This window comes from Palaemon carinicauda, chromosome 37, assembly GCF_036898095.1.
Source record: "Palaemon carinicauda isolate YSFRI2023 chromosome 37, ASM3689809v2, whole genome shotgun sequence".
Lineage (NCBI taxonomy): Eukaryota > Metazoa > Arthropoda > Malacostraca > Decapoda > Palaemonidae > Palaemon > Palaemon carinicauda.
In genome coordinates this window covers 51,301,301-51,327,626 of record NC_090761.1, presented here as the reverse complement: position 1 = coordinate 51,327,626, position 26,326 = coordinate 51,301,301, and the positions used below count along the sequence as shown (strand labels likewise).

At 36.2% G+C, this 26,326-nt stretch overlaps 1 protein-coding gene across 1 annotated transcript in view; it reads left to right on the top strand.

Annotated features, from left to right (window-relative positions):
- The window catches only part of Src42A (Tyrosine-protein kinase Src42A), an 84,353-nt gene that overhangs the window by 29,255 nt on the left and 28,772 nt on the right, over window positions 1-26,326 (top strand). The window contains exons 3-4 of the mRNA XM_068361207.1: window positions 2,978-3,099; window positions 13,819-13,982. Coding sequence (XP_068217308.1) covers window positions 2,978-3,099; window positions 13,819-13,982 — 286 coding nt within the window. The remainder of the gene's footprint in view (window positions 1-2,977; window positions 3,100-13,818; window positions 13,983-26,326) is intronic.

Below are 26,326 nucleotides of genomic sequence, written 5' to 3'. Positions count from 1 at the left end.
TTATTAAAAGGCACCCTTATCCTTTGCCAACACATACACCGAATAGTCTGGCCCATTCTAGACATGTTCTCAATTTTCCTTATACACCTGCCAACACTTAAGATAACTCAAAATTCTTTTTCACACAGGGATTAAGTACTGTTTTAATTTTTCAGTGGCTACTTTCTACTTGGTAAGGGGGTAGAAGAGAGACTTTAACTATGGTAAGCAGCTCTTCTAGGAGGACACTCCAAAATCAAACTATTTCTCTCTAATCTTGGGTAGTGCCATAGCCTCTACCATGGTCTTCCACTGTCCTGGGTTAGAATTTTCTTACTTAAGGGTACATTCAGCCACACTATTCTAAGTTTCATTATTTCCTTTCCTTACTGAAGGTAAGGGGGAGTATAGGATTGTAAAGTGTGCAGTGAGTGAAGGAAAGGGTGAGCAGTATGATAAATTTTTTGAAGAACTATAAACAAGAGAAGGGGAGAAGAAAGTATTTGAATCTCAGCAGAGCAAAATTAAAGAGGTAAAGTTGTAAAAGCATTCTTAATAATTAAGGATGGAAATGGCAATGTATTGAGTCGACGATGAAATAAAGGATAGATTAGGTGAATGAATGAAGAAAATTAAAGAATACCAACAGGGGTAATGGAAAGCATTTCTAGTTAAATTCAAGAGATAACAAGAGTAAGTTGATGGAGCCTTAAAAAGGATAAAGAACGAAAAAACGAGACCATGCACGTTACTAGCAGGGATTTGGAAGTAATTGGTTCAAAACATAGTAATTGTGCTTTATAAGCTGCTAAATGCTATTTTGAAAGGTGGAAGGATGCTAGCTTCCTGGAGGATGAGCATTCTAATCCCCAAAGACAAAGGAAGGTGAGATATAATGTAGTGTTCGTACTACAGATGGATAAAATTACTATCATACCTTCAAAATCTTGGAGAGAATCATAGATGGAAGACTGTGAGAGTTGGTACATATTTCAGACATCCAACAATATTTCTTGCTAGGCAAGAGCACAACAGATGCAATATTTTCTGTACGACAACTAACAGAGAAACATAGAGAAGCAAGAAAAATCTTATACTGTACAGCCTATATGATATTTATTGATCTGTTAAAGGCATATGACTGTGTACCATGAAAGGAGATTTGAGAAGTTTGATGGTACAAGGAATACCTGAAGTGTACGTAAATCTGGTCTGTGGCATGTATGTAAATTGTTCAACAAGAGTTCTCTGTGAAGCAGGAGACTATGTGGTATTCAATGTGCATGTATGCCTTAAACCCATTCTTATCCACTGTTGCTAGATGTACTCTCAGAAGATCTGAGGTGTGAAATCCCCTGGACATTACTGTATATTGATGATGGATTTTTATGTTCAAAAGTTGGAAGCGGTAGAAATTTTTAAATGTCTGGGGTCTGTGATCCAAAATTTAGATGACCTAGATGAAGAGTTGTTCTGAAGGATACAGTCAGGTTGGAATAGCTGGAGGAAATATCGTAGGGTGCTGTGTGATAGTAGGATACCAATAAAACTAAAGAGCACTAAGTTGTGAGACCTGTAAAACATAGGCAACTAAGAGTATAGATGATAACAGGATTGATTTGACTGAGATGAGGATGTTGAGATTGCAATTCGGACTTGCTAGAAAGGATAAAGTTAAGAACGAACATGTTAAAGACACTCTCAAAATAGCACCAACTTCAACAAAGGTGTGGGAAAGTAGACCGAGATGGTATCTGTGTGAAAGTAGTTATGAGAGAGTTGGGATTAAGCAAGGAGGATGCACTAGACTGAAGGAAATGGAAGAATGTGTTGAAGAACCATTACAGCGACCCCAAATACAAACAAGCTTGTAGAGTTCGGCTGGGCTATTTTTCCTGTTGGAACCTCTGGGCTTCTAGCATCCTGCTTTTCCAACTAGGGTTGTAGCTAAGCTAGTAACAATGATAATAATAATATGAAGCTTAATTTTAAAGCACTTTTCCTGTAATTGTGTCATTTGTTATTTTACATGACAGAAACTCTCAGAAAATTACACAAGTAGTTCATTCCATGAGCTTTCTTTACCTTTGCCAACTCTTAATTATTTTCTACCATGTGGCAGCAATTTTATTCATCTAATTTTCCTCTCCTTTCTTTATATCTCTTGTGTTTTACCTTTCCCACATTTACGGTCCGATGTCCTCTTAAGGGCTGGCCTGCTGCCATAAGGCATCATTATAATGTAAGGAACGATAGTAGAGTTAATGTTAAGGTATTAAGAAGAGTATATAGTATTAATTGTTTGAGCAATGTATTGGGTAAACTGATACCAATATCAAAAGATTGACTGTTTTGCTACTTGATGTACTGATAGGGTTTTTTTTTTTTTGTCAGGTGATTATTATTATTATTATTGTTATTATTACTACTACTACTACTACTACTACTACTACTACTACTACTACTACTACTACTACTACTACTACTACTACTACTACTACTACAACCCTAGTTGGAAAAGCAGGATGCTATAAGCCCAGAGGCCCCAACTGGGAAAATCTAGGTAGTTTTTCTCTTCTGATTGAAGGGCACGAAAGCTGTTGTCAATAAGAGTTGTGGAATGCTTATGTTTCTAAAAGATTTGCTTAAGATATTTTCACATGATCGTTGAAGGTCGGGCAATGGTCAAAGAGTTATTGATGAGTATTTAATCCACAGTGATTCCAATGAGTGGTTGGTGTTGCTGTTCATTCTGATAGGAACTCTGTGATCCTTTTTTTGTTCATTGTGTTAATGTTAAGATACATACAAAGTGTGTTTAAATTGTAAGCTGTCATAGCTCCTGAAAGATAAGAGAAAGAAAAGGAGAACTCATTAGTTCTTAACAAGGGAGAGAGAAAGTGCTTTCTGTCTATTATCTGGCATGCTTCTCTTATGATTACATGTGATTTTCTTTAATCTTGTTGAAACTTTTCTAATGCTGACCTTTTTTTTACAGGTGGTATTTTGGAAAAATAAAAAGAATAGAAGCAGAGAAGAAATTATTACTCCCCGAAAACGAACATGGTGCCTTTTTAATACGAGATTCAGAAAGTAGAAGAAATGATTATTCCTTATCAGGTAAGAGATTACTTTTAACACGTTTCAGATACATAACTATACTGTACTTATAATAAGGCTTGTTGAGATTTAATTGTTGCTTTTGCCATATGAATTTCTTCCCTTTGGACGGGCAGTTATGAATAGTCCCCAATCAATTGGTACAATTCATTTATAATCCTTATTGAAGAGAATTCTTCTCAGTATGGATGTTCTAGGCATGGAAATGTAATTAGACTGATCTGATCATATTGTTAAAATCATTCTAAATGTTTTCAAAACTAACAGATCGTTGTTTGAAACAAAATCTTTCATAAATGAGGTGTAATTAGTCTTAATCTTTTGGTTTGTTATCGTTATATAAATTTTGGGCCATAATACTCTTCCTTTGGGGGTGCTATGGTGTGAACTTATGGAATTGTGTATTTCTTGAAGTAAAGAATTGGTTATACTGTAGAGTGTTATTGCTGGGAGCTTTTGAATTAGTTATTGGTCTGCTTGACATATGCTAATGTGATGCCAGTTTGTCATACACCTTATAATAGACCTTGAGGTGATTGTCTTGATATTACTGTTTCCTCCTTATTCAGTGCATTCCTCTGGAAATTTAGTCCAAATTGTATTAAATCGGTATTAGTTAATTAGATTCTGGTATATCAGCATTAGTTGAATCATTTCTTGATATATTTCATGTAGTATTGCAGCTTTTATCTAATCTTCAAGCATCCACATTTATAAAACTCCCAGTGAATGATTTCACATTACTAAAGAATAGGTTTGGGTTTTGGAAAGTTCAACACTATGGCTCCATAGAAGCACTTGAAGTATGACAAATTGAAGGCCAAATTATATCGTACACCATTGAAAGGGGGTTAGATGCTTTGGGGTTTGAGCATGTAAAATGATATTGGATCCCATGTAAAGTGAGGTGCAAGGAAAATAAAAAATAAGAAGACTTTCATTTATGTTGAAGATGTTTCTTAACATTCAAAGAAGAAAAAGATGGCACATATGTTTCTAGCATCCGTCTCCGAGTTATCTTGGGTTAATTGAGTTCAAGTTTGTTGTTTATGACTACTGGTTAGTCTCTGGTGGTCCCCATAGAAAAGATAGTGTTATCAGTGCACCATACATAGTTAATTTAAGGTAGTACTGAAGGGTCTTTGGCCTACTTTTTAACCTTGTGTTCTTCTGTTCCTTCATCTACCTTGCTATCCAACCTCCTTTAACTTTTTACTTCATAAGGCCCTTGTAAGGTTTCCCTTCTATTCGTATCTCGGGTCTGAATTGCATCCCTGACGCTGGGTCTTGGTCATATGGCCTAAATTTCACACATCAAATCATCTTGGGTTGCTTAGTTGTTTTATTGTCAATAATAACTATAAGTTTACAAATCCAAGGTCTTGTTATAGCCTTTACAATATGGTCTCCAGTTTGAGTTTTAAGTTTTTGTGCTAGGGTACACACATTTTTTTTTCCTTTAATTTAGTTATTTTTAGTGTTGTGTTCTGATCATTTATTTCTGCCATCGTGCTGTAGTTCAAAGATAGTATAGTATTCCAAGTAACTTAGCCTGGAAAGTCCGTGGACTTCAGGCATGTTCCATAAAATATCTCAATTGTTATATAAGGTAAAAATGATGTTGATTATCATTAGTTTTGTGTTAGTTAAAATAATTTAAAGATCTTGTGTTAAGGTTTGATGCCTTGAATCCTGTGCTGTTTGCAGTTTTGCTTCTATGGTTATTACTAAATTGGTAATTTCCAAGGGACCCTTTTAATTATCTACTACCTAGTTTTTGCCTCGGTCATTTTCAGCTAGTTACTATTCTTCACTATTATATTGACAAGTTGCTTTGGTCGGCATTATTGTTTACCTGTGTCTATACTGAGTGGGATGTCTCTACATAACATCATGTCTTCATGGTGAATGAATGCTCAGTTTTCATTGTCTTAGCACAATTTAGCATTGGTGAAAGAGGGGCAGTTGAAGTGCCACAGGTCATAGCTATTAACTGTAGTTCCTCTCTTTTTATAAGTACATTTTATTTGCTGAAATTTCTTATATCAATCATCAGCTAAACTTTATATCCTAATCTTTCTGGATATAATTTCTACATAATATCAATCATCAGCTAAACTTTATATCCTAATCTTTCTGGATATAATTTCTACATAGAATGTTACTATAGATTGGATCTGTTTGACCTCAGGGATTGTGTTTCCTTGGGTCCAGATGAATAAGTTGGAGTGGATGAGGTTCCCTTTAGAAAAATGGAAATATTTTGTCAAGAAAAATTTCCTACTTCATTTGAATAATTGTTCAACTGCATTGCTGATTTTTATTCTAAAGAATGGTGAATAAAGAAAAACTTGACTAAGATTATATACCGTCGATAGATAAATTGTTGTGATTTCTTCCCCCTTTTTTTTATTTTTACATTCACAAATAACATTTTTAGTTATTCATGTGCACTTTTCTAAAGGTAACATATGGAGCTAGACGGCTGTAGGTGACTTGACTCGTATTTTTAGGATATTTTAGGTGATCACTGCATTATGTAGTGTTTTTCATCCCTAGAGAAAACTAGTTTGCTTTCCTGTAATCTGTTGAATTTGTTCTTAGAAACTTGAACACGTTTTCAAACTTCTGCAAGATAACATTTGTGGTGTCTGAATAAAGAATTTTCTTGGACATATTGTACTATGATGCTCTGTTTGGTTGTTAATTCCTAATAGCCATTATGTTTTGAGACTGTGTAGTAGACTGTATCCTTAGGATTTTGATTACCCTATGTCCATTAGCTACAGCTATTCTAATCAGACAGTAATCTGATGATTGGCATCATCAAGAAGGTTGGTTTGTGCCAATCAGCTGCATTATCTATTCGTCTTTGGTACACTGCACGCAATAATTTGCTGTGTTTTGTTGGCCCAAAGCTTCTTTTATTATTGTATTACTCTCTTAACCTATAGCTGATCAACTGCTTAAACCTCAGTGTGTCCAAGCTTTCATAAGTGATCTTACTAAAATTGCAGTATAATAGCAACAGCAATAGAGTTCTTGGTTAATTTCCAGTGTTGATTCTTGATAGTTTTTCCATCAAAGAATTTTGCTTCTAAAAGGATGATGTGATCATAACAGTATTTTTTCTTGCAAGATGACTGAAATGTTTCATAAAATTTTAATTTCCATCTTTTCTCCTGTTTTTGGGCTAATAAAAAATTTCCTCAAGTAAAGTGGATAATCAGAAACACTTTTTACTTGACCCTTAAGTGTTAGACTAGTTTTTCTTATTACAAAATGAATGGATATGCAAAAAATTAAATTTGTTCCAATTTTATACTGTGTGAGTATAGCTCCAGATGGAGACTACTCCTCTTTGATTTTTTTAAGTATTGAGTGTAAACATCTTAATACTGAGTAAGTCATTCAATTGTGACTTCTATATTTTAGTAGGGGTTGTTCATGTGTTTATATTACTAATTTTAAGTTTTAATAAAGGTATTATGCCATTGGTTGGTTGTATGCTGTTTATTTGTTGTTTTTGAGTACTGTAGTGTTAATTTCATTTTGGATAGGCTAGAATCCATTTTTAGATATACATAAGATCCCCTTTTTAACAAAATAAAGTGCATCCTTGTTAATTAGAACTAGTTCCATTTATAACATAGTAGATATAGTGTTTATAATGAACATAAATTTGCTTTGTAAATTAGTAAACCATAGAATATAAAATCCAGATTGATGATTAATCCAAATTTTCTTGTAGCTCCTTTAGCATATTGAAAATTAGCATAAGTGGTCCTTTAATTTTTTTTTTTTCTTTTACTTTAGCTAATAAGCTACTGTAGATCTTTCTGTAACTAATATGATAAACCATAACTACAAATTTTGATGCAACTAACTATTTTTAGTTCATGCAACCAAGGGGGGTAAGTGCGATTTGGGTCTAGCACACTTTCCTCTTAACTTAAGAGCACTTTTATAGTTCCCTCTTCATCTGACACGTAAAATAGATCTATCTTAAGCTACAACTGTCACTAGATTTGCCATGGAACCCTAGCTGAAGCATCCCTTCACTCGTACAAGTTTTTCTAAAAGATAACAGTACCTTAGAAATACGTAAAGCAATATATTTGTAACTGATGGAAAGGATTTTTTCTCCCAGTTTTTTTTTCTCTCCATTTTATAAGATTGTATAAATTTGTGGAGTAGGTTTCAGGTTTTCCTAAGAATTTGAATCCTAAAAAACTTTTTGAATTTTTCTTTAATTGGAATATAATATAACTAGATTTTGGCACTGCCTCAAGTTGGTTACAGTGAACAGAAATTATACCCTGGCCTTTTTAATGTTTGCTCTTCCTGCACCTTAGTCATGTGCAGGGATTTAAGGGTTGCTTGCTTTTGCTGTATTTCAATAAAAAAAGAGGAGTATTTATTTCACAAGTAGATTTGCTGAATTACTTATGTAAGTTTTGATGTATTTGTTCATCTGTAATGCTCCCCAGGAGTGTAGATTTGTGTTGCTGCTTTGAGTATAAAGCCAGAAATTCTTCTGCCATTGCATTGTTGTCTGCTTCACTTGGAATTCCTCTTTATATTTGTGTGTTTATCTTCTATCTTCTAGTGTTATAGAATTGTATTTTATCTCACCTCTGATGTAATTTATTAGAATTTCCAGCGTTAAGCGCACAAGTTCTCTCTACTATGTAAATTTGCTTTTATGTTCTATTCCTATAGACATCATTCTGGTGTCTTAGGAATCCTCCGTGCATAGGTAATTGGGTTAGTCACCTGCTCATATATGTGACTTAATATAGTTGTCATTTCACTATAGAGAACCAGTATTAGCATTGCAAAATCTCTTACGGTAAGTTCTGCTAAACCTTAGGAATATTCTTATGGATTTATGGTAATGATACTGTATTTACATTTTGGTATTGCAAGTAATTTCCACCTGCAAATCAGTTCCTGTATATTGGTAATGAAATATTCACATGGTTTGAGAGAGCGGAAACTGCAGGGGAGGAATATTGCTGCCTACCCTGCGTCATCATTGAACGTGGATCATCTTTTTTTTTTTTTTAAGCCCTTATCATCATTGCCATTATTTCTAGTATATTTTGCTGAGCTTGTCTACCTATATTTTCCATAATTCATATCTTAAGAATTTTTACTTAATTGACAATTGTCTGTTGATGTAGGGAACTGGGATGGCCCATCTAGTAGTATGTGATTTGGGTTTTTTTGTGCAGGATTAGAGTGGTTTACTATTTATTGTATTTTGTTAAGTGTCTTCTTCTTTGTCTACATCTTTTCCCACTTCTGTGTGGGGTCGATGTTTCTGGTCAGCTTTCTCCATCTACCTCCGTCCCACACCTCATTACCGGTTAATCCCTTTGAAAGAAGGTCATCCTTGATACAGTCCACCCGCTTTGATCTCTCTCTCCTTCTCTTTCCCTGTACCTCCATTTCCATTACTCTCCTCCCAATATACTGTTCATCTCTTCTCATGACATGACCGTACCACCTCAGTCTACTTTCTTGGATCTTATCTGATAGTTTTCTAACTCCTTTGGTACCCCTAATTACTTCATTCTGTATCTTATCTCTTCTTGTCACCCCACACATCCATCTCAACATTCTTATCTCTGCCACATCCAGTTTCTTCTCTTCTGTCTTCTTTATTGCCCACGTCTCCGCTCCATACATCATTGCCGGGCTCACAACTTTCCTGTGTACTTTGCCTTTCAACTTATCCCCTATTCTCCTGTCGCATAGTACTCCACACACTTTTTTTCCAATTCTTCCATCCTGCTTGTATTCTGTGGTTTATTTCTGTCCCCAGATCACCATCCTCTGTAACTGATGATCCTAAATACCTGAAATTTTCAACACTTTTCAATCTCTCTCCTTGTAAACTAACTTCCCCATTCTCGCCATTTTTCAATCTCAAATACTCTGTCTTTTTCCTGCTGATCTTCAATCCCCTATTTTCCATTTCTCTTCTCCACTATTCCAGTGTGTCTTCTACGACCTCTCGCCTAGTGCTACACAGTATAACATCATCAGCAAAAAGCATACACCAAGGAGACTGATCTCTAATACCTTGGGTTACTACATCCATGACCAGATCAAATAGGTAAAGGCTCAATGCAGACCCCTGATGTAGTCCCACATTTACTGGGAAACTTTCTGTTAGGCCTATACTGCTCTTAACATTTGCTTCTGCCCTTTCATACATATCTTGGGTGATTCTTACATATTTCTCAAGGACTCCCTTTTCTCTCATACATCTCCACAGCTCCTGATGTGGTACTGGATCGTATGCCTTCTCCATGTCAATAAAGACCATATTTAATCCTTTTTGTTTCTCCCGATGTTTTTTTATCATCTGACTCAAAGCAAATATTGTCTACAGTCCCTCTTCCTGGCATGAATCCAAATTGTTCCTCTCCAATTTTTGTTTCATCTTTGAGTCTCTTCTCAATGATCTTCTCCCATATTTTCATAGTATGGCTTCTCAGCTTTATGCCTCTGTAGTTGCCACATTCCTGGATGTCTCCCTTTCCCTTATAGATGGGAATGATTGGACTTCTTCTCTATTCCATTCCCATTTACCCGGGCTTGGGACCGGCACCAAGTTGAGGCGGGCTTGCTCCCCTCAGTGGCTTGGTTATTTTGTTAAGTGTGATGATTATTTATAGCCAGAGGAAGTCAGGATTTCAGGTTGTAGATAGGTTTTTACTCACCCCCAAGAGATTAGTAAGCCAGATGAACAACTGATGATGCTAGCAAACAATGGTGTTTTGAAGATAGTTTTTTAAAATGTAATAATAGATTGACTAGATGCTTTTATGTTGGAAAGTGGAGTATCTTGTTAATACATTGAGGCTCTCTTGTTGGAATTGAATGATCACAGTTGAGGATAAGTACTTATGAAGTGAAGGTTCTTTTTACAACAGTAGCCATGCAACATACAGTATGTTGGTTGATACTGTTCTTTTGGGCTGGAACTTACTGATGCATTTAGAGTAGCCATCCAGTATAACATGGAGGTTGTTACCAATTTTTGGGTTGGAAGTTGGTGATACATTTCCAACATCAACTAGTTAAGGTGATGTACTGTAACTCTTGACTAGTTAATTTATTTACCAGTTGGCTCATTGGAATATATTTTACCAAGTGGGAAGCCAGGATTAATTTCTTTTTATTCTTGTATTCATCATTTTTGTTTCTTCGAAATGTCTTGCTGCAATTGTATTTTTGCATTGTCTCATAGTGACCCCTCATGAATAGTGATTTCTAATTGTCTGGATCCTGCTCTCTAGTGAGAACAAACACGAGTTTTTACATCCTGGCTCTTAGCAAAGGTCATCTAGATAATGGACTTTACTCATAAAATAATTACCTTCTGGCTCTCCCATACTCATTCAGTTCTGTGCTCGTTGCACAATAGAATGGAAAGTTTGGGTAGCATTGGTCAAGGTATATGAAGTAGGAATGTTTTCTTTCTTTATACAAGTAGTTTCTGTGATTGATTCTCCTTAGGATAAAGGGACAACTTATTATCCTTAAGATTTTAATGAAAACCTATTTTATGTTGTAAAAACAAAGTCATAATTGAAAGCGTACTTTAGATGTTTTCCATGTTAAGTTCAAAAACTGCGTATCCTAAGTAAATAACGGGGTTTAAGTTGATTGATTTTAGGTATCTGTACGGTTGATATATTGCAGTGCATATTTTCCTGAAATTCTATACATCAGTATTCTTATGATATCATCAGATAAAATGTTTTATGAAAAAAATAATGTAATAAGTAATTTTTTTCTACACTTCTTTTTTTTATAATTTGTAATGCTGCAGATGTATTACCTGGCAATAATATGCATATTTGGATTTATTACGTGTATTTGAGTAACAATTGTTATTCTAGCACCAAGTTTTGTACTTTTCTAATGGCAGGATTTTAAACCAATCTATTAGATTACCTGCATCACATTCAAATGAGAACACAAACTGAGGATTACAAGTGGAATACCATCTGCTCCATCAGTGACAAAAGAAGTTGAAATTGCAAGTATCATGCAAAACTGCTGTTCAAGAAATGTAGAGAAGCAAAGAAAGACAAAATGATAGGGTAGATGGAAACTGGAAAAACAAGAAAACAAGGCCTGAATCAAAGGTCCAGTTAAAAATTGGTATTCAGTTATTGCATTTAGTTCACCTAATGATTAACTAATCTATACTGACTAGGTTTGATTATTCTTGCCAAAATATACTTGTATACTCATCAATCACCGAGTAAAACTACACCAGATAAAATGAGAATAGAATGTGGAAATAGTCTAAAATATTAAGATATTCACTTTGATCACCTCTAACATAAATTTTGAAATACAGTACTGTATTATGGGTTGCAAATTGGCATAGGATTTAGCAATAATAATTCTATTCAGCTGTTATTTATCAATGACCATTCAGGTAATCATAAGTCAATAAGAGGTAGAGAAATTATATCAGTATGAGCTCCTGAATTTTATTATGTTGATTCATACGAGTCTCAACATATAATAGTTTACTACATTTACATTAGCCTTACTATGCTAGTTTGTTTACTATGTTATACAGCTATCTGGATTGGCTTTGAAGCACCCAAAGGAAATGGAAAGGTATTGATTATTCGTACTTAAAGGCCTAGAAAATGAAGTAGAACAAATACATTTCATGGATATTAAAAATTAAGCTCATGTAGTTTACATTAATTTTTCCATATAACAAAACCATTTAAGTAAATGTGATGGAAATTTTCTTTATAATTAGTCAATTGTTAGTTTGATTCTTAGTCAATAAATATTCTTCGGTAGATAAACATTGCATACGCATTTCATCAACTCTTGAATATAAACTGTATTAGTAGATTTTGTAGTGGTGCCCTCGGACTAATTGTAGAGTAAGTTGATCTACAAAATTAAATTAGTATAATTTTTCATGATATTGTTACTGATTTAACCAAATATTTCTTACAGTTTAATCACATTGTGAAAGGTCTTGAAAATAGATCGCTAAAAAAATCAGCTGTATTTGAAGCATTATATATATGTCAGTAGTTTTTTCCATTAGCTTATTTGTTTGCATTATATATATAGCTACCTGGTGGTTATTTTCTCAATACTGTATAGGTATAGGCTATTCATGTGCACTAGTTGTAAGTAATTGGTAACCTTCACTCTTATTAGAGATGAAAAAGTTTCCTGGATCTGTTATGCAATTATAGTACAGTATATGGTGTAAAGAAGAATATTATATGGTTTAAAGAAGAATACTGTCACCGTAATTTTGTACTGCACATGTTACTGTATTATTATAATAAATATTTCTGTAGACAATTTCTATATGGATGTAGAACTTCTGGAATATAATTAATGGTCTTGAGTAAAGTTTCTCTTTCACATAGCAAAAGCCCATAATATCTTTGGCTTATCTTTAATAGTTGTCGTATCTGATAATAAATAACCGTGACTTATTTTACCTTACATAGGTTCATTTAAATCTTAAAATTATCTATAATAATCCAGTATTGTGCTCTCATTGTTGTAACTCCATCTGCTCAAGGTCTTCATCATTGTTCCTTCTCAAGTTCTCCTTCCCTTCCCTCCAGACTTGATTATTTCCATATCCATTGGTCATTACTAAATACAACTTTTGTTACCCTAAGACTGCTTCATGGGTCAAATACATGCATCATTGATTTTTGATAAATAAAATTAGGTGTGATGCTAATTTTCCAGTTCTCCAGCAGTTTTTAACTCTAAATAAATACTAAATGTAATTCCATTAATTGCCTCAGTGCAAACATTCTATTCGCCATACTTCTGCTTAGTATAAATCCAAAATGCTCTTCTCCAACCTCAGTTTCTTTCCTTATCCTACAATCTATAATCATTTCCCAAAGCTTCGTAGTATGTGGAAGGAGTTTGATTGTCTTCTAACCTCCTATATTTGGTACTACTAACAATTTGCCAAATAAGGTAGAACTCAAAGCTCTTTTCTATGTCCATTTCTTGGTCAGTTACTTTTTGTCTTCATCAGTTTTCACCTTCCATTTTTTTATTATTTCATTTGCAAAGAGACTTACGTTCACACTACTATACTTATTTTTTCCCATCTCAATTTCTTGATTGTTAGTAATTATCATTTTGTCAACCCATTGCTAACTTCTCTTTGTTTTGTTGACTATGCTTTACATAGTATAACAGTTCTATCAATTTATTTGATATTATTGTACCTCCCGTCATCATAGAATCATTGTTTCAAGTTAACTAACAGGAAAAATTTTGTCGATGGTTGTATTTTTTGGTACAGCATATGATGTTAACATATACATTATTGACATCTTATTGAAGTTTGATGAAATGTTTATTTAGCGACTTGAAGGGTCAGTGTTGATAATTTAGGTTGTTTGATATTGTGTTGCTTATGTAAATAGTTGAAGCACTCTTAGCTTGTCTGTCTTAGTTTCATTACATAAAATTTGCTATGTAAATTTTGTGGATCTCTCATTGTGGTCAAACCAGGTTAGTGTAGTTTAACTTACAGTATATTGTATTATTCAGCAATTTCTTTGTAATATTTTCTGTAGCCCACTGTGTTAAACTTTTTTTTTTTTTTGTATAATGGTGTACATGTCGAGTCATGATTTGTCTAATTTTGTCCCACTGTTATTTGATTTACAGTCCGAGATGGTGACACAGTGAAGCACTACCGAATTCGCCAGCTTGACGAAGGAGGTTTCTTCATTGCGCGCAGAACAACGTTTAGAACACTACAAGAATTGGTCGAACATTATAGTAAAGATGCAGATGGATTGTGTGTTAACCTTAGGAAGCCTTGTATTCAGGTTAGTTGGTTCAAAATACTATTTTTATATATTACATCACTGTATATCGTTTTGTCTTAAAGTTTATTTTTGTTATTCTTATCAGATATAACACAGGTTGTCTTCTATTAGATACTTCACATCACAATAGTATCTTGAGCTCTCTATGTACAACAATGTCAGATTCTTGAAAACTTTTCTTTCAAAGATTCCTACTCTGGTATATTATGCCTCTTGTTTTTGTGTCTAGAAGGTGATAAGCCATGTTTTCTTTTTTCTAAATGTATATTCAAGTATAGTATTTTGATTATCACGCTGGTGTGTAGCCTTATTTTTTTGTTGTTTTAAAGTTTTTCATTTCCGTATTGATGGTATAAAAGTGATTAATTTTACACTGTGCATATGACTGCTTTATAGAAGTCATCAATAAAACTACTGTATTCAGTTTGCGAGATGTTTTGACCAATAGGTTGCTTTGAAGAATGTAAACTGTCAAATACCGTACGTACAGTAATAACTGAAAATGGTGCCTTCATCTGCATGAGTAAAATATCAATTTGTAAATATTTTATATGTAAAGTAATAATGTACTGCAGTAGTTAGGAATAGTTTTATCAACTACTTCACATCACGGTTGAACTTTATGGTTTATCTTAAGGCTGTCAACTTTCCTGACATAAGCTGTAATCATCTTAGTCAAGCACTATTGGTCTCAATGTTTTTTCTACCCAGCTCATTTCATCAAGTAGAAATTGGAAGTTTTTCATTATCATAATTCTATTTTTTATTTCTTTGAACAATATTATTTCTCTGAACCTCCTCTGATGTTCATATTGCTTCTCTCTTGAAGTTTGAAGTAAAAATACATAAGGCTGATGATTTTAGTGTATGAACACCAGTTTTGCATATTGTAATGTTTTATCTTAATGAGGAAGAATTTCTCACAAATAGGAAGCATAGCAACTGTTGGATACAGTGGTAGGGTGAGTTTCCTCTAGAGGATTTGGAAGAAAATTAAAAATACTAAGTAAATGGAATTAATATTGTTATGAAAGATTTAACTTTTGGTACTCATCATTCAAATGATCTTGGGGCGTTATTCTTAGTCTTGCATGAGTGATTATGTAAGACTGTCTTTAAATCCTGTGCTTAATTTGTACATATTGTAATTGTGTGTGGAAGTTGATTATTTGTGTTGTATGTCACAATTATTTTTGCAAAATTGAAATTTGTTTGCATAATAATTTTTGATGGGTGGGATTTGACTTTTATGGTTAATAAACTAAATACAGCACATCATTTTTTTACCAGCTTTTCATTCAGGGGTGTGGTTTTCATTTATATTAGCTAACATGCTATATAGTAAGTGATTTTTTGAGTCCTATATGTAATAAGGATACCTGTTGTAACAATTTATGCTGATAACATGCTGAAGGGGATTTTTGTCTTTAGAAAGGTGTTTCAGCTCAGATACCAGCAACTTTGCTGTATTATATTTTGGTACAGTCCTTGAAGTTTTTATTAGATAGGTTACCAGTCTTCAGATGGAGTTTTTCTTCTGTTTTATTTTTTCTCCATAACTTCTGTTATTTCCAAATTTTTAAGAATATATGGACCTACCTAGATCTTAAGTATCCTATTTCTTGAATGAAAAACATTTGGAATGTGTGTATATGTAGGAAATAACTGGAATTTATGTAAAACTATTTTGAATATTGTATTAGTCTGATGATAGAGAAATAATTAGAAGTGATAACTTCTCCCTTTTTCTTCTGGAGTGCATCCTCACTCCAACCACTTGAGGACAGTTTAGCATTTTACATATTTTTTAATGGCTAGCTTTCAGTACAACTGGTGAAATATTTGAATTGTAGATTGCATGATAGAAAACATTAAGTATTTCATAATATTGATGAATTTTTCAGGACATATGTTGATATTGCAATGGAAATAAGACTCAGAAGTTTGTTATTTTATGAATGTGTATATAAGATGTATGAATTTCGTGATAAATTCCATTATTATTTTGGATGCCTTTCTGCTAGTCATAGTTGTGAAAAGGCTATTCTTTGTGTTCATTTGAGGTTAGCTGGTGATTTTACTTTCAACTAAATGATTGAAGTAGACTTTTCAGTTTCATATATTTTTGTGATTAGGCATATTGAATTCTCTTCTTTAATTATTTTATTTGCCTCAAGGATGTACGTTGAAAATAGTTACAGTACTTATATTTACTGGGAAAAATTTAAGGTTTTGAAAAATAATGGAGAATTATTTTGTTTTTAATTTACAAATTATTTTCTAAACCCTCTGCTGTCTCTCGTCTTCTTCTTACTCCAACCGGATCATAAAGGCTGTAAGTTGACAAGTATTTCTCTTATTTACCATATGTGCATGCTCCTTTTGTGGACATGAATGTAAACACAGACCTCAGAGTTTGCAATGAGGAAAAAAAAAAAGACATTAACTAAAGATAAGAATGAAGTCACAAAGTCATGTCATGTTATTCCTTGCAGCGCATGATAAGGAGTGTTGAACATATTACCTATAGAGTATGCTGCTAGTAGTATAGGTAGAAGTTTTCTTATGCGCTTGCTATACAGTATTGCCTTGATTAAAGTGTTGTACTGTATATTTCGCTGAGTACGTAACTGGAATGAATATATTTAATCTGAACATTAGCCCTAGTGGATACTATCTTTTATTTATTTTCTTAATATTTCTTCTTCGTAACAGCCAAGCTATTACTTCGCTTTTTTTATCTTAATTTTAAAGTTTTATGTCCGTGTATAAACTGTACAAAATTGTCATCGTATAAGGTAGTCATTGGTCTACTTTGACTGCACTCTACTGACCTGAGAATATTTTATTTAGATTAAGGTTAAGCGGGTTATCTAACAAAAGATGTTGACTTTGTTGCCTAAGCTTAGGCATTTGGGTTGGGATGACTTCTTAGGGGATATGTAATCCACTGCTGCTTACTTTTATACTTGAAAAGGTGTTTCAAGGATTAAGAAAATGGGCCAGAGAAACTCTCTCTATATATATATATATACAGTATATATATAAAAAAGAAAACTAAAAAAAAAAAATATTAAAAACAGATCATGGTGGAGACTGGCTGATAATTGTTAACAAATAGTTCTACATTTTTTAGTATTCCTTTTAGAAGCTAAGACATTAGGTAGTTCAGTTTTAAAGTCATATACAGTACAGTACAGTATACTGTAGTGTTTGAACCTTCAAAATGTGTGTATGTTCCTTGCAAATCTTTGGCAGTCAAAGTTTTGTTAGCTTCTTGTAACTCTGTTTAATAGAATTTATAGCTCTGTTGTTTGCAAATTTAAATGGATATTTTTCATAGACTTAAGGCTTATATTTCATAAGGTCCCTGTTATATTAATGTTTCTACCACATATATATGGACATTTTATTTCAATGTAATTACTGTATCCGAGGGAAATCAGAGGGAGTAATTGGTAAAGAGGAAATATTAAGAAATAGGGAAGAAAAAGGAAAATGCACCGTTACCTAAATGGAAAACAATTTACATCGATAATAGCAAAATCAGAAACCTTATGACTTCACTCCTACCAAACCACTCCTCCGACTTGAGAAATCATTAATTGGTACTGTATACACGATATTTAAGCATTATTTTGTTTTTCCAAGCCAAACACTTTTATAAACAGCAAATAAACCATTGAAAAACATTTTGCCTATTAATAGGATGACAAAACTTATTATAATTTACATTAGATTTTCTATATTCTATTCATATGATGTATTTCACTCTCACAATAATTACAATACTCTACTAAATATTCTTGAAGTGCAAAGGTGAGCTTCTAGAATGTAGACCTCTTTCTCTCCCTATAAACCTCCCCTCCGGGCGACTTAAGTGGTGTCTGATTCCTCCCAGCCAGCATCTTTACACTTCAGTGCATCATTCTATCCAAGTCACCCACAGTGTCAACACAACCACTCCAGTTCCAAATTTTTAAATTTATATATATAATTTTTCTTTTGTTAGTAACATTTAGAGGAAGATTAGTAATGTATGTTTACTCTGCTTTTAAATCAAATTCATATACAAATGCTGTTTGAACAGTTTTAATATTTGATGACAAAGACCCACACTTCCTTTGTGTCACGTATGCTGTATGGTAATTTAAGGCAGATGATGTCAAGTGGTCTGAAATTTGGTGCTTGAATCATAAATGTACAATAATTTTCCAGTTTTATTCAATCTACTATTTCTGATTCCAGTATGAATTTCATGTTAAATGATACCACATCTCATTTTTCTCCCGTTCCAAATTTGAATTTACCTTCCAACGTAACCTATACTGACTTAAATCCTAGCCTACCTAATTTTATTTAAGTATAGGAGATAATTTAATTAGGATAAAAAGATATTAGTCCATACTAACAGAAACAAACATATCTTTTAGATGAGGATTAGGTACTAAACCTATATATTCCCATAATCAAAGGAGGACTGTCATTCATCCAGAAAAAAAAAAAAAAGATAATTAAGTTTTAAACTTTCTTACATAAAAAAACAAAAAAAAACAAAATGTGGAAAAGTTACAAGGCTCTCAGATAAAGTTTTTAGTGAAGACAAGTTTGTTGTAAAAACAATATGGAATGTTGATCGTTTGTGTAGCAACAGTTACCAGTAAATCAATTAAGTGCAACATATACAATTGTAAATAAGTAGATATAAATTGAAATAAGTCTTATATTTTTCTACAGAATTTTCAGTGGAACATTAGTTTGACATTGAGTCGAATCAGGAAAAATTAGAAAAAAAGGTATTGAAAAATTAATGTTTATATTCAAATCATTGTTTTGTACAGTTTCAAGTACTACATACTTACATTCATCTAAGAAAGAATGCTCGCTAACGAGGGTCAGAAACATTTGCCATAAGTGCTTCTGTCAGTCAGAAGTTTCAATCCAGCCGGAGGATTTAGAAGCGAGGCTCGGCATGAAGTAGTGGTGTGCTTAGATAATGGACGAGGTTCTCGTTATAAGATTCGTCAAGAATCTGTATCAAATAAACCAAATACCAAGTAGTTCTTTGCAGTATCCCTTAACTCAGCAGTTTTGTAACTTTCTTTGTGACCTCTATCAGTTCCTTTTAGTCTTTTCCTACTTGACTTTCCTTTAGACCATTTGTATGAGAGAAAAGATGATTAATTTGTAAATTCAGGAATGATATTTTAAGCCTTTTCAATTACAGCCCAGTTTTTGAGCGTCTTACATTTTAATTTTTTGTCTTTTGAAATTGAATGCTTATGCTACAAAAGTTATTGATTCCCAAGTTTGCAGTTTGGTTTTTATAAGGGCCTGGGTGCTTATAATTCATCAGTTTCATTTTCCATATCGTACAGAAATCCATCGATTCTTTTATTGAAATTTTTGTCGTGTGTCTTGATTACTGGGTATGAAATTACTAGACCTTTCGGTATTGGATACCAAATTTAGAATGGAAATAAACCTTTGATATGTAGCTTTAGACATAAATGATCGAAGGCTATAATAAAGTCTAATAAAACTTGAATATGAGGACAATAGGGCTTGCAATGCATAATGAATTGTCATTAGAATAAACAGGGAGGGATAGCCCCCTGTTTTTAACCTGGTGGTTATTTTGCAAAGTCATTGTTTTGTTACTATGACATTAAAAGGGTACTTGGAAACAAAATCTAAGAGTGATTAAATGTTTACGCAAATATATTTTTTTATGTTTCTAGATTTACCTAAACAAAGCGAGAGACATCATACTGGCTAATGAATGTAATTAATCTCTTTATTTTGTCAAAGGTGTATGTGGAAGCCAACATTTTTTTTTTCAGGAGAGAGGGTGAAATTGATACTATTACCATCAGCGTCTCTTTTGCCCGACTTGATTAAAAAGAAATGAAAGTTAGCTTGGGTGGAGAATCTTACATTGGTTTTTGTCTGGTTTTCAGACCTTTGCTTTGTTATCCCACTCTCCCATAATCCCACGAGTGAAACCAAGCTTAATTGAATGGATAACTACCATTCCTCTAAACAGTCGAGTGAATACGTTGTACATAATGCCTTTATGTGAAGTGCACAGAATGCATATGCTTATCTGCATGGAAATTAATCATACCATTGCCTGTTGTTATACTAGTTTTATAATTGTTGCGTATGAGTTGCTCATGATTCATTGATTATTGGTTTTTATAAAAATTATTTTTCAGATGTCACAAATTCATTTACAGTAGTTAACTGTAATATTAAGTGACACATACACCTCAAAGTTATGGAATACTTTATATTTATCATATTTATCTAGAATTGTAATTTAATGGATTTCAGCAAAATTACATATTTTTTATAGTACAGTTTTGGTACTCTAGTTGAGTTTTTATAAGATATGGAAAAAGAGATTTCTTGGGAAGAAATACCATTTCTCACTTGCCTGGCGGTGATTTATTTATTTAGTACTTGAATATGTATTCTTATTATTGCCCAGACAACATAGGTAAATATGTCATTCATAGCACTGTCATTGGGGTTTTCTTCTTATATACATATGGTACATTTCTTGAATGATACAAAATATTTATAGGTACAGGTATTTGGTGAATCATCTGTTATTCTAGTAATATTTATGAGTACTACTCTTATTCATATGTAAATATTCATAGATTATGGGTTTAATATATTATTCTTTTTTACTAGGGTTTAATTCATTTTGAGACACTTGAGTGTGGCACATGGGAATAGCAGTTGTAAGATTACTTTTTGAAGATTTTTTTATATTGTATCAGTCCTTTTATTTCTTTGAATCAATGTTTTGTTTGGATACAATACATAGTTTTGCTCATATAATTCATGGAATCCATATTTAGTTTTTATTCAAAGGGAGTTTTATGACAGTACAGTAATTCACTAGCACTTCAGTGGTATATACTTTACAGTTTATAAAATGTGTCTTATTTAAACAGTATAATCAATGTTAGTTTACATGAAGCATCTTGCTTATTATATAAAAGAAAGGGAAGTGAAGTCCCTCAAGGTTGCTTGGATCTAATATTATAAATGGCTTAGCGGAAATCTTCAAGTCTTGTTATTTTGTATTTACGTCAATACATGCACAATTTATTTTTATTTAATTGATAACTGCATTCCAATATGCTTTGAGTGAAGTTGCAATAATGCAATCACTCGCTTTTGTGATAACTTATTAAATGCAACAAGCCAGACTGGGTATTAGGGATAGCTAAAAATTTAAGAATCAGGATTCCAGCATCCATTCAGAAAATTCTGAAGGCTTGTTCTAATAGCCATATTTGTTCCAACGCGATATACATACCTTGTAATCATTTAATATAGGAATTCGCTTCAGCTCAGCTGAAACAGCCGAAGAGAAAGAAAAGCAGGCAGTTGTGCTGATTGGTTGGTTGGCGGTATGGGGCGGAGCTTAGCTCCCCCCCCCCCCCCCCCCACCACCGCCACCGCCAGCCCGCTTTCCCCATTCACTCGCTTCGGCTCAATGTGGATGGTTGCCTACTCTCCGCTCTCTACGCTACAGCCTTTTGCCTTCTCTTGTGCTTGTGTACTAGTGATTGGTCTTTGTTATGAAGGAGAAAGTTACTCTTTAAAATGCGATGTTGTGCAGGCCGTGGCGGGCGTTGTAATGGGTGGTGTTCGTCACCTTCTGTCGACCTGCACATGCTCTGCTCGACTTGCAGGGGAAAACCTTGCTCTCAAGGTTCTCCTTTCCATAGTGTGAATCCTGGCCGCCATTTTGGGAAGCCCGGATTCACAGCCTGTCGGGGGTTTTCTCAGGTTTCGCCGGGGGAGCGGTTGATCTTAGCGCTCCCACTATTTAGGCGATCCCGAGAGACACCCGTCAGATTGCTGTTACCGATGATGACTCATTACCCGGGTAAGAAGGGGGAATTTTGGGCGTCTCGGATTATCAAGTAAGCTTGACTTAAATTTGTTAAGACGCCGTTTAAATATGGTGGACGAGCTTCAACAACATCATTTGAATGATACGATTGTTGATGAACACATGAATGTAATAGAGTTTGTAACAGGGTTGCCAGATTGGCCTTTTTCAGCTAAAGACATCAAATTTGGCCTTTTTTATTTGAAATTGGTTACCCTTTAGCAATATCATAAAAGGTTGGCCTTAAAGGCTATACCTTTGGCCTTTCTTTTAACTTCTTAAAGTTGCAGTTGATCAAAGTTGGCCTTTTCTCACTTAGGAAACCTGGCAACCCTGGGTTGTAACTATATCGACTCCCATGTTCACTGATGCCCTTGTTGTTGACTATGTACCTGATAAAGCATTTGTTCCTGGCAAAATGCAAACTTTTTCCAAGGGTAAAATGATTGCAGGACTCCCTGTTTAAAACAACTTTGACGACTGATGGCAAATCCTTTACAGCTTCGCCCGCAAGTCAGTTAAAATAAAAATCTGCCAGATTTTCTGCTGATAAGCAGTTAAAATTAAAATTTGTCAAATCTCCTGCTGATAAGCAGTTAAAATTAAAATCTGCCAAACTCCTGCTGATACAATATGTTTTTCAGCACCATGTTCACCGACCACGGCTCTTCCTACAGACATGGCTCAGGTTGTTCATCCTCGTCCAGTGTCGTCTGCTGTTGCCTCAACCAACGTTCCAGCACCTTGGAGAGGGCACAAGAAGAGGAAGCCTGGGCAGTATTCCTCTTCTAGTTCCTCCTCCTCTTTGTCTTCATCTTCTGACTCTGACTCTTCTCCCCCAGGGGAAGGAGGAAGGGGGCGAAGAGGAAAGTGAAAAGGGCCAGGAAGGCCAGTCGCAGTCGAAGGGACATGGCGCCCCGAGACACCTCTTCTCATCTGGAGAATGAGGGCAATATGCGAGATTCCCGTGTTCCCCGCACCAGTGGGATTTTTCACGGCGAATCTCGCGCAAGGCCTCCATGCATGACAACAGAGACCAAGGGCGTAGGTATAGTCTCCCAGAGCATGGTGACGGGGTCCTCGGGCCCCCAATCTACTGCTCAGACTCTAATTGAATCGCTCTTGAGCGGGGAAAGGAGAGTCCTGGCTTCGGCACGAGAAATCTCAGCTTTGGTCTCTCGTGAAGAATCTGTGGTGCGCACGACTACCTCCCGGGGGTAGCCACGAGGACCAACTCAGCGACTCGTGTGTCGTGTGAGCAGGCCCAGACAGTCGTGCTCTCGACCCGCGCGACTCAGGCCTGGCATGGAGCCACCTCGCGGCATGGAGGCCGGTCGTGCACAATCAGGCTAGCTCTCTCGCGTATCAGCCGCGAGAGATGCAGCCAACCCCCATGTTTTCTGGCCATGTAACAGGTGAGGCCTCGCGCACCCCTCTCGCGACTAACCTGTCTACACCTCCTGGTGTGAGTGCTGCAGTTCCCAGCGACCCCCGCTCGCGCTCAAGCTTCTTCAGGAGATTCGTGGGGCTTGCAGCGACCAGTCACGCACTCGATCGCAGTGGGAACCTCGATGCATTCCGTCAGGGATGAACCCTGCCAGGGTCCTTCCTTGACTCCTGAATACACACCTGGTTTGGTCCTAGGACCAGAGCAAGGGTATTCATGGGGGATGTCATCACCCGTGCAGCATGTTGCTTCCCCTACACCTACGGATGTAGTGGGACCGAGGGATCAGCCACTTCCACATGAAGACGGAAGATCCCGAGGTGGAGTTGCAGTTCCCATAGGTCATTAACCCCATGCATGAGATTAATGGCCTCAGGGCTCCTGCGGTAGTATCTGAGATAAGTGTACAGCCTTGGAGATCCTATGGGGAGCTCCCGAAGGCAGTTCACGGCCCCTCATACTACTGGTTGAGACAGGCTGCTCGAGCATTGGACCGAGTGAGTGACCAGATCACAGGACTTGGTGACTCGCTTAGGCCAAGGTTCGAACAAGCTTCTCCCTCAACCACTCAAGCGACAGAAGAGGTACTATGTCACAGAGTCTTCTGTGTATTGTCCTCTCCCTCTCGACCCCACGGTCGGAGCGCTTGCTGGGGGTTTCTCAGTCTAGAGCTTAAATCCCAGAGAGTGGCCTTCTCGGCCTCTGAAATTTCAACTATGGAGTCCATCTCTGTAGCTGCTGTTATGGCTGCTTCATGGCACGGCCACAGTGTTCGTGCGGGACACCAAGCTCGCTAACCCCGAACGCATGGAGCAGTACAGGAACCTGGCTTTGTCTGGTGGAAAAGCTGTTGCTTTTCTCTTGGACCAGCTTGCTACCCAGTATGCCAATCTGATGCTCAAAAAACGTGAGGCATGAGCCACTCACTTGGCGAGATAGATTGGTTCAGGAGAGAGCCTGGCACTCAGGAACTTTCCTATTAGAGCTGCAACTTCTCTCTTTCCACCAGAGGAAGTTCGGGCCGCGTGGGATAAATGGCGCCTCGACTCAAAGGACACTATTATCCACCAGGCGCAAGCTGTGAGTTTCAAGGGACCTGGTCCCGCGAAACTGACCGCAGCCAGGCCAAGTCAGGCCAAGCCCATGGGAAGTGGCAAGAGTACCACTGGTCGTGCTCCTGCTGCTCCTGTGCAGCCGAGACCTGCTCCTGTTCAGAAGGGTTCTGCCCCCAAACAGACCTTTCAGCCTCCCTCGGGAGCTCCGCCATGTCGGGGAAAGAACAGGAGCAAGCAAGGGAAAGGGAAAAGCTGAGATGGGCTTTCCACTTCCCATGCTGCGGAGGGTAGGGGGATGCCTATCGCACCATTGGGCGATGTGGCAGTACCTCAGGGCCGAGGAATGGGTATTGTAGACCCTTTACGAAGGGTACAAGCTCCCATTCGTGCTTCCTCCCCCCCCTCCTCCACTCCAGTAGCATTCCACACATACGCTCCAGCATCCCTGAAGGCTTTGGCCTTGGAGGCGGAGGTCCTGGAATTGTTGGAGAAGGATGCCCTAGAAGTTGTAGACGATCAGTCACCAGGAGGTTGGAGACCGATCAATACCTTTTGCCATTGAACAAGTTTGTTCAGCTAACTGCGTTCAAGATGCTAACAGTTCGCATTGTGCTGTTAGCCATCGGGCAGTACGACTTTATGCTTTCAATAGACTTGAAGGACGCGTAGTTTCAAGTACCAGTTCATCGGTCGTCTAGAAAGTACGCCCGATTCACCTTCCAGGGCACGGTGTACCAGTTCAAAGTACTGTGCTTCGGACTGTGCACAGCTCCCCAAGTGTTCACGCGAGTATTCACGACGGTAGCAGCTTTGGCCCACTCGAGGGGCATCCGCATACTGATGTACCTCGCAGGAGCAGTTGAGTCAGGATTGTGACTTGCTTCTGGCAGTCTCGCGATCTGGGGATCGTGGTGAACTGCGAGAAGTCGAACCTCATTCCCAAGCAGAAGATGAAGTATTTGGGAATGTTGATCGACTCGGCATTCCAGCCTTCCAGTGGCAAGCTCTTCTGGGGGGGGGGGGGGGGATTTAGTCCTCTGCTCTCATTCGAGACCAGGTCTATATCCGGGCAGTTAGCTGTCCGCAAGCAGCAAAGGCAGACCTCCCACAAACCGGTGAGTCTTCCTTTATTAAATGATTACGAGGTTTGCATATCACGTCGGATTAAATGACAATTTGCCCTAAATTGTATTTTTCCTAGTTATACAAGCCCGTAATCATTTAATATAAATGCCCGCCTCTACCACCCCTCTCATGTTCCACATTGAGCCTAAAGTGTTTGAATGAGGAAAGCTGGCTGGCGGTGGGGGCCCCCCGGAGCTAAGCTCCGCCCCATACCGCCAGCCAACCAATCAGCACAACTGCCTGCTTTTCTTTCTCTTCGGCTGTTTCAGCTGAGCTGAAGCGAATTCCTATATTAAATGATTACGGGTTTGTATAGATAGGAAAGATACAATTTAGGACAAATTGTCATATTTACTGCAAGCTAGAATAATGAGTATTTATTTAGGTGACAATTTCTTTTAAACTTTTTCAAGACAATTATTATTCAGATAAGTGTTTTCAAATAATTTTTATAATTAGCATTATAGTATAAAGTCTGTGGTTTGTAGCTTTAAAGAATAAGAGTGGCCTTATTTGATGGACCCATACTTCCTTGAATCATGACATGCTGAAAAAAAAATTAATGAAAAAGAAGTTGCCTCATCTTCCTGAGTTTTGCACCTTTTCAAGCTGTTTTCTTTGAATGCCTTTAAAGTTGATTATACAGTGGGAAAACATAAAATAAAGGCGAAGCCTATAGATTAGTATTTATCCCAGAATAGAACTTGGTCAGAATACACAAGAAGTCTTTTCATCTTGTCTGCTGTAATTAATTAAAATTGTATTGATGTAATCTAGATTGGGAATTATTTTGAAGGAA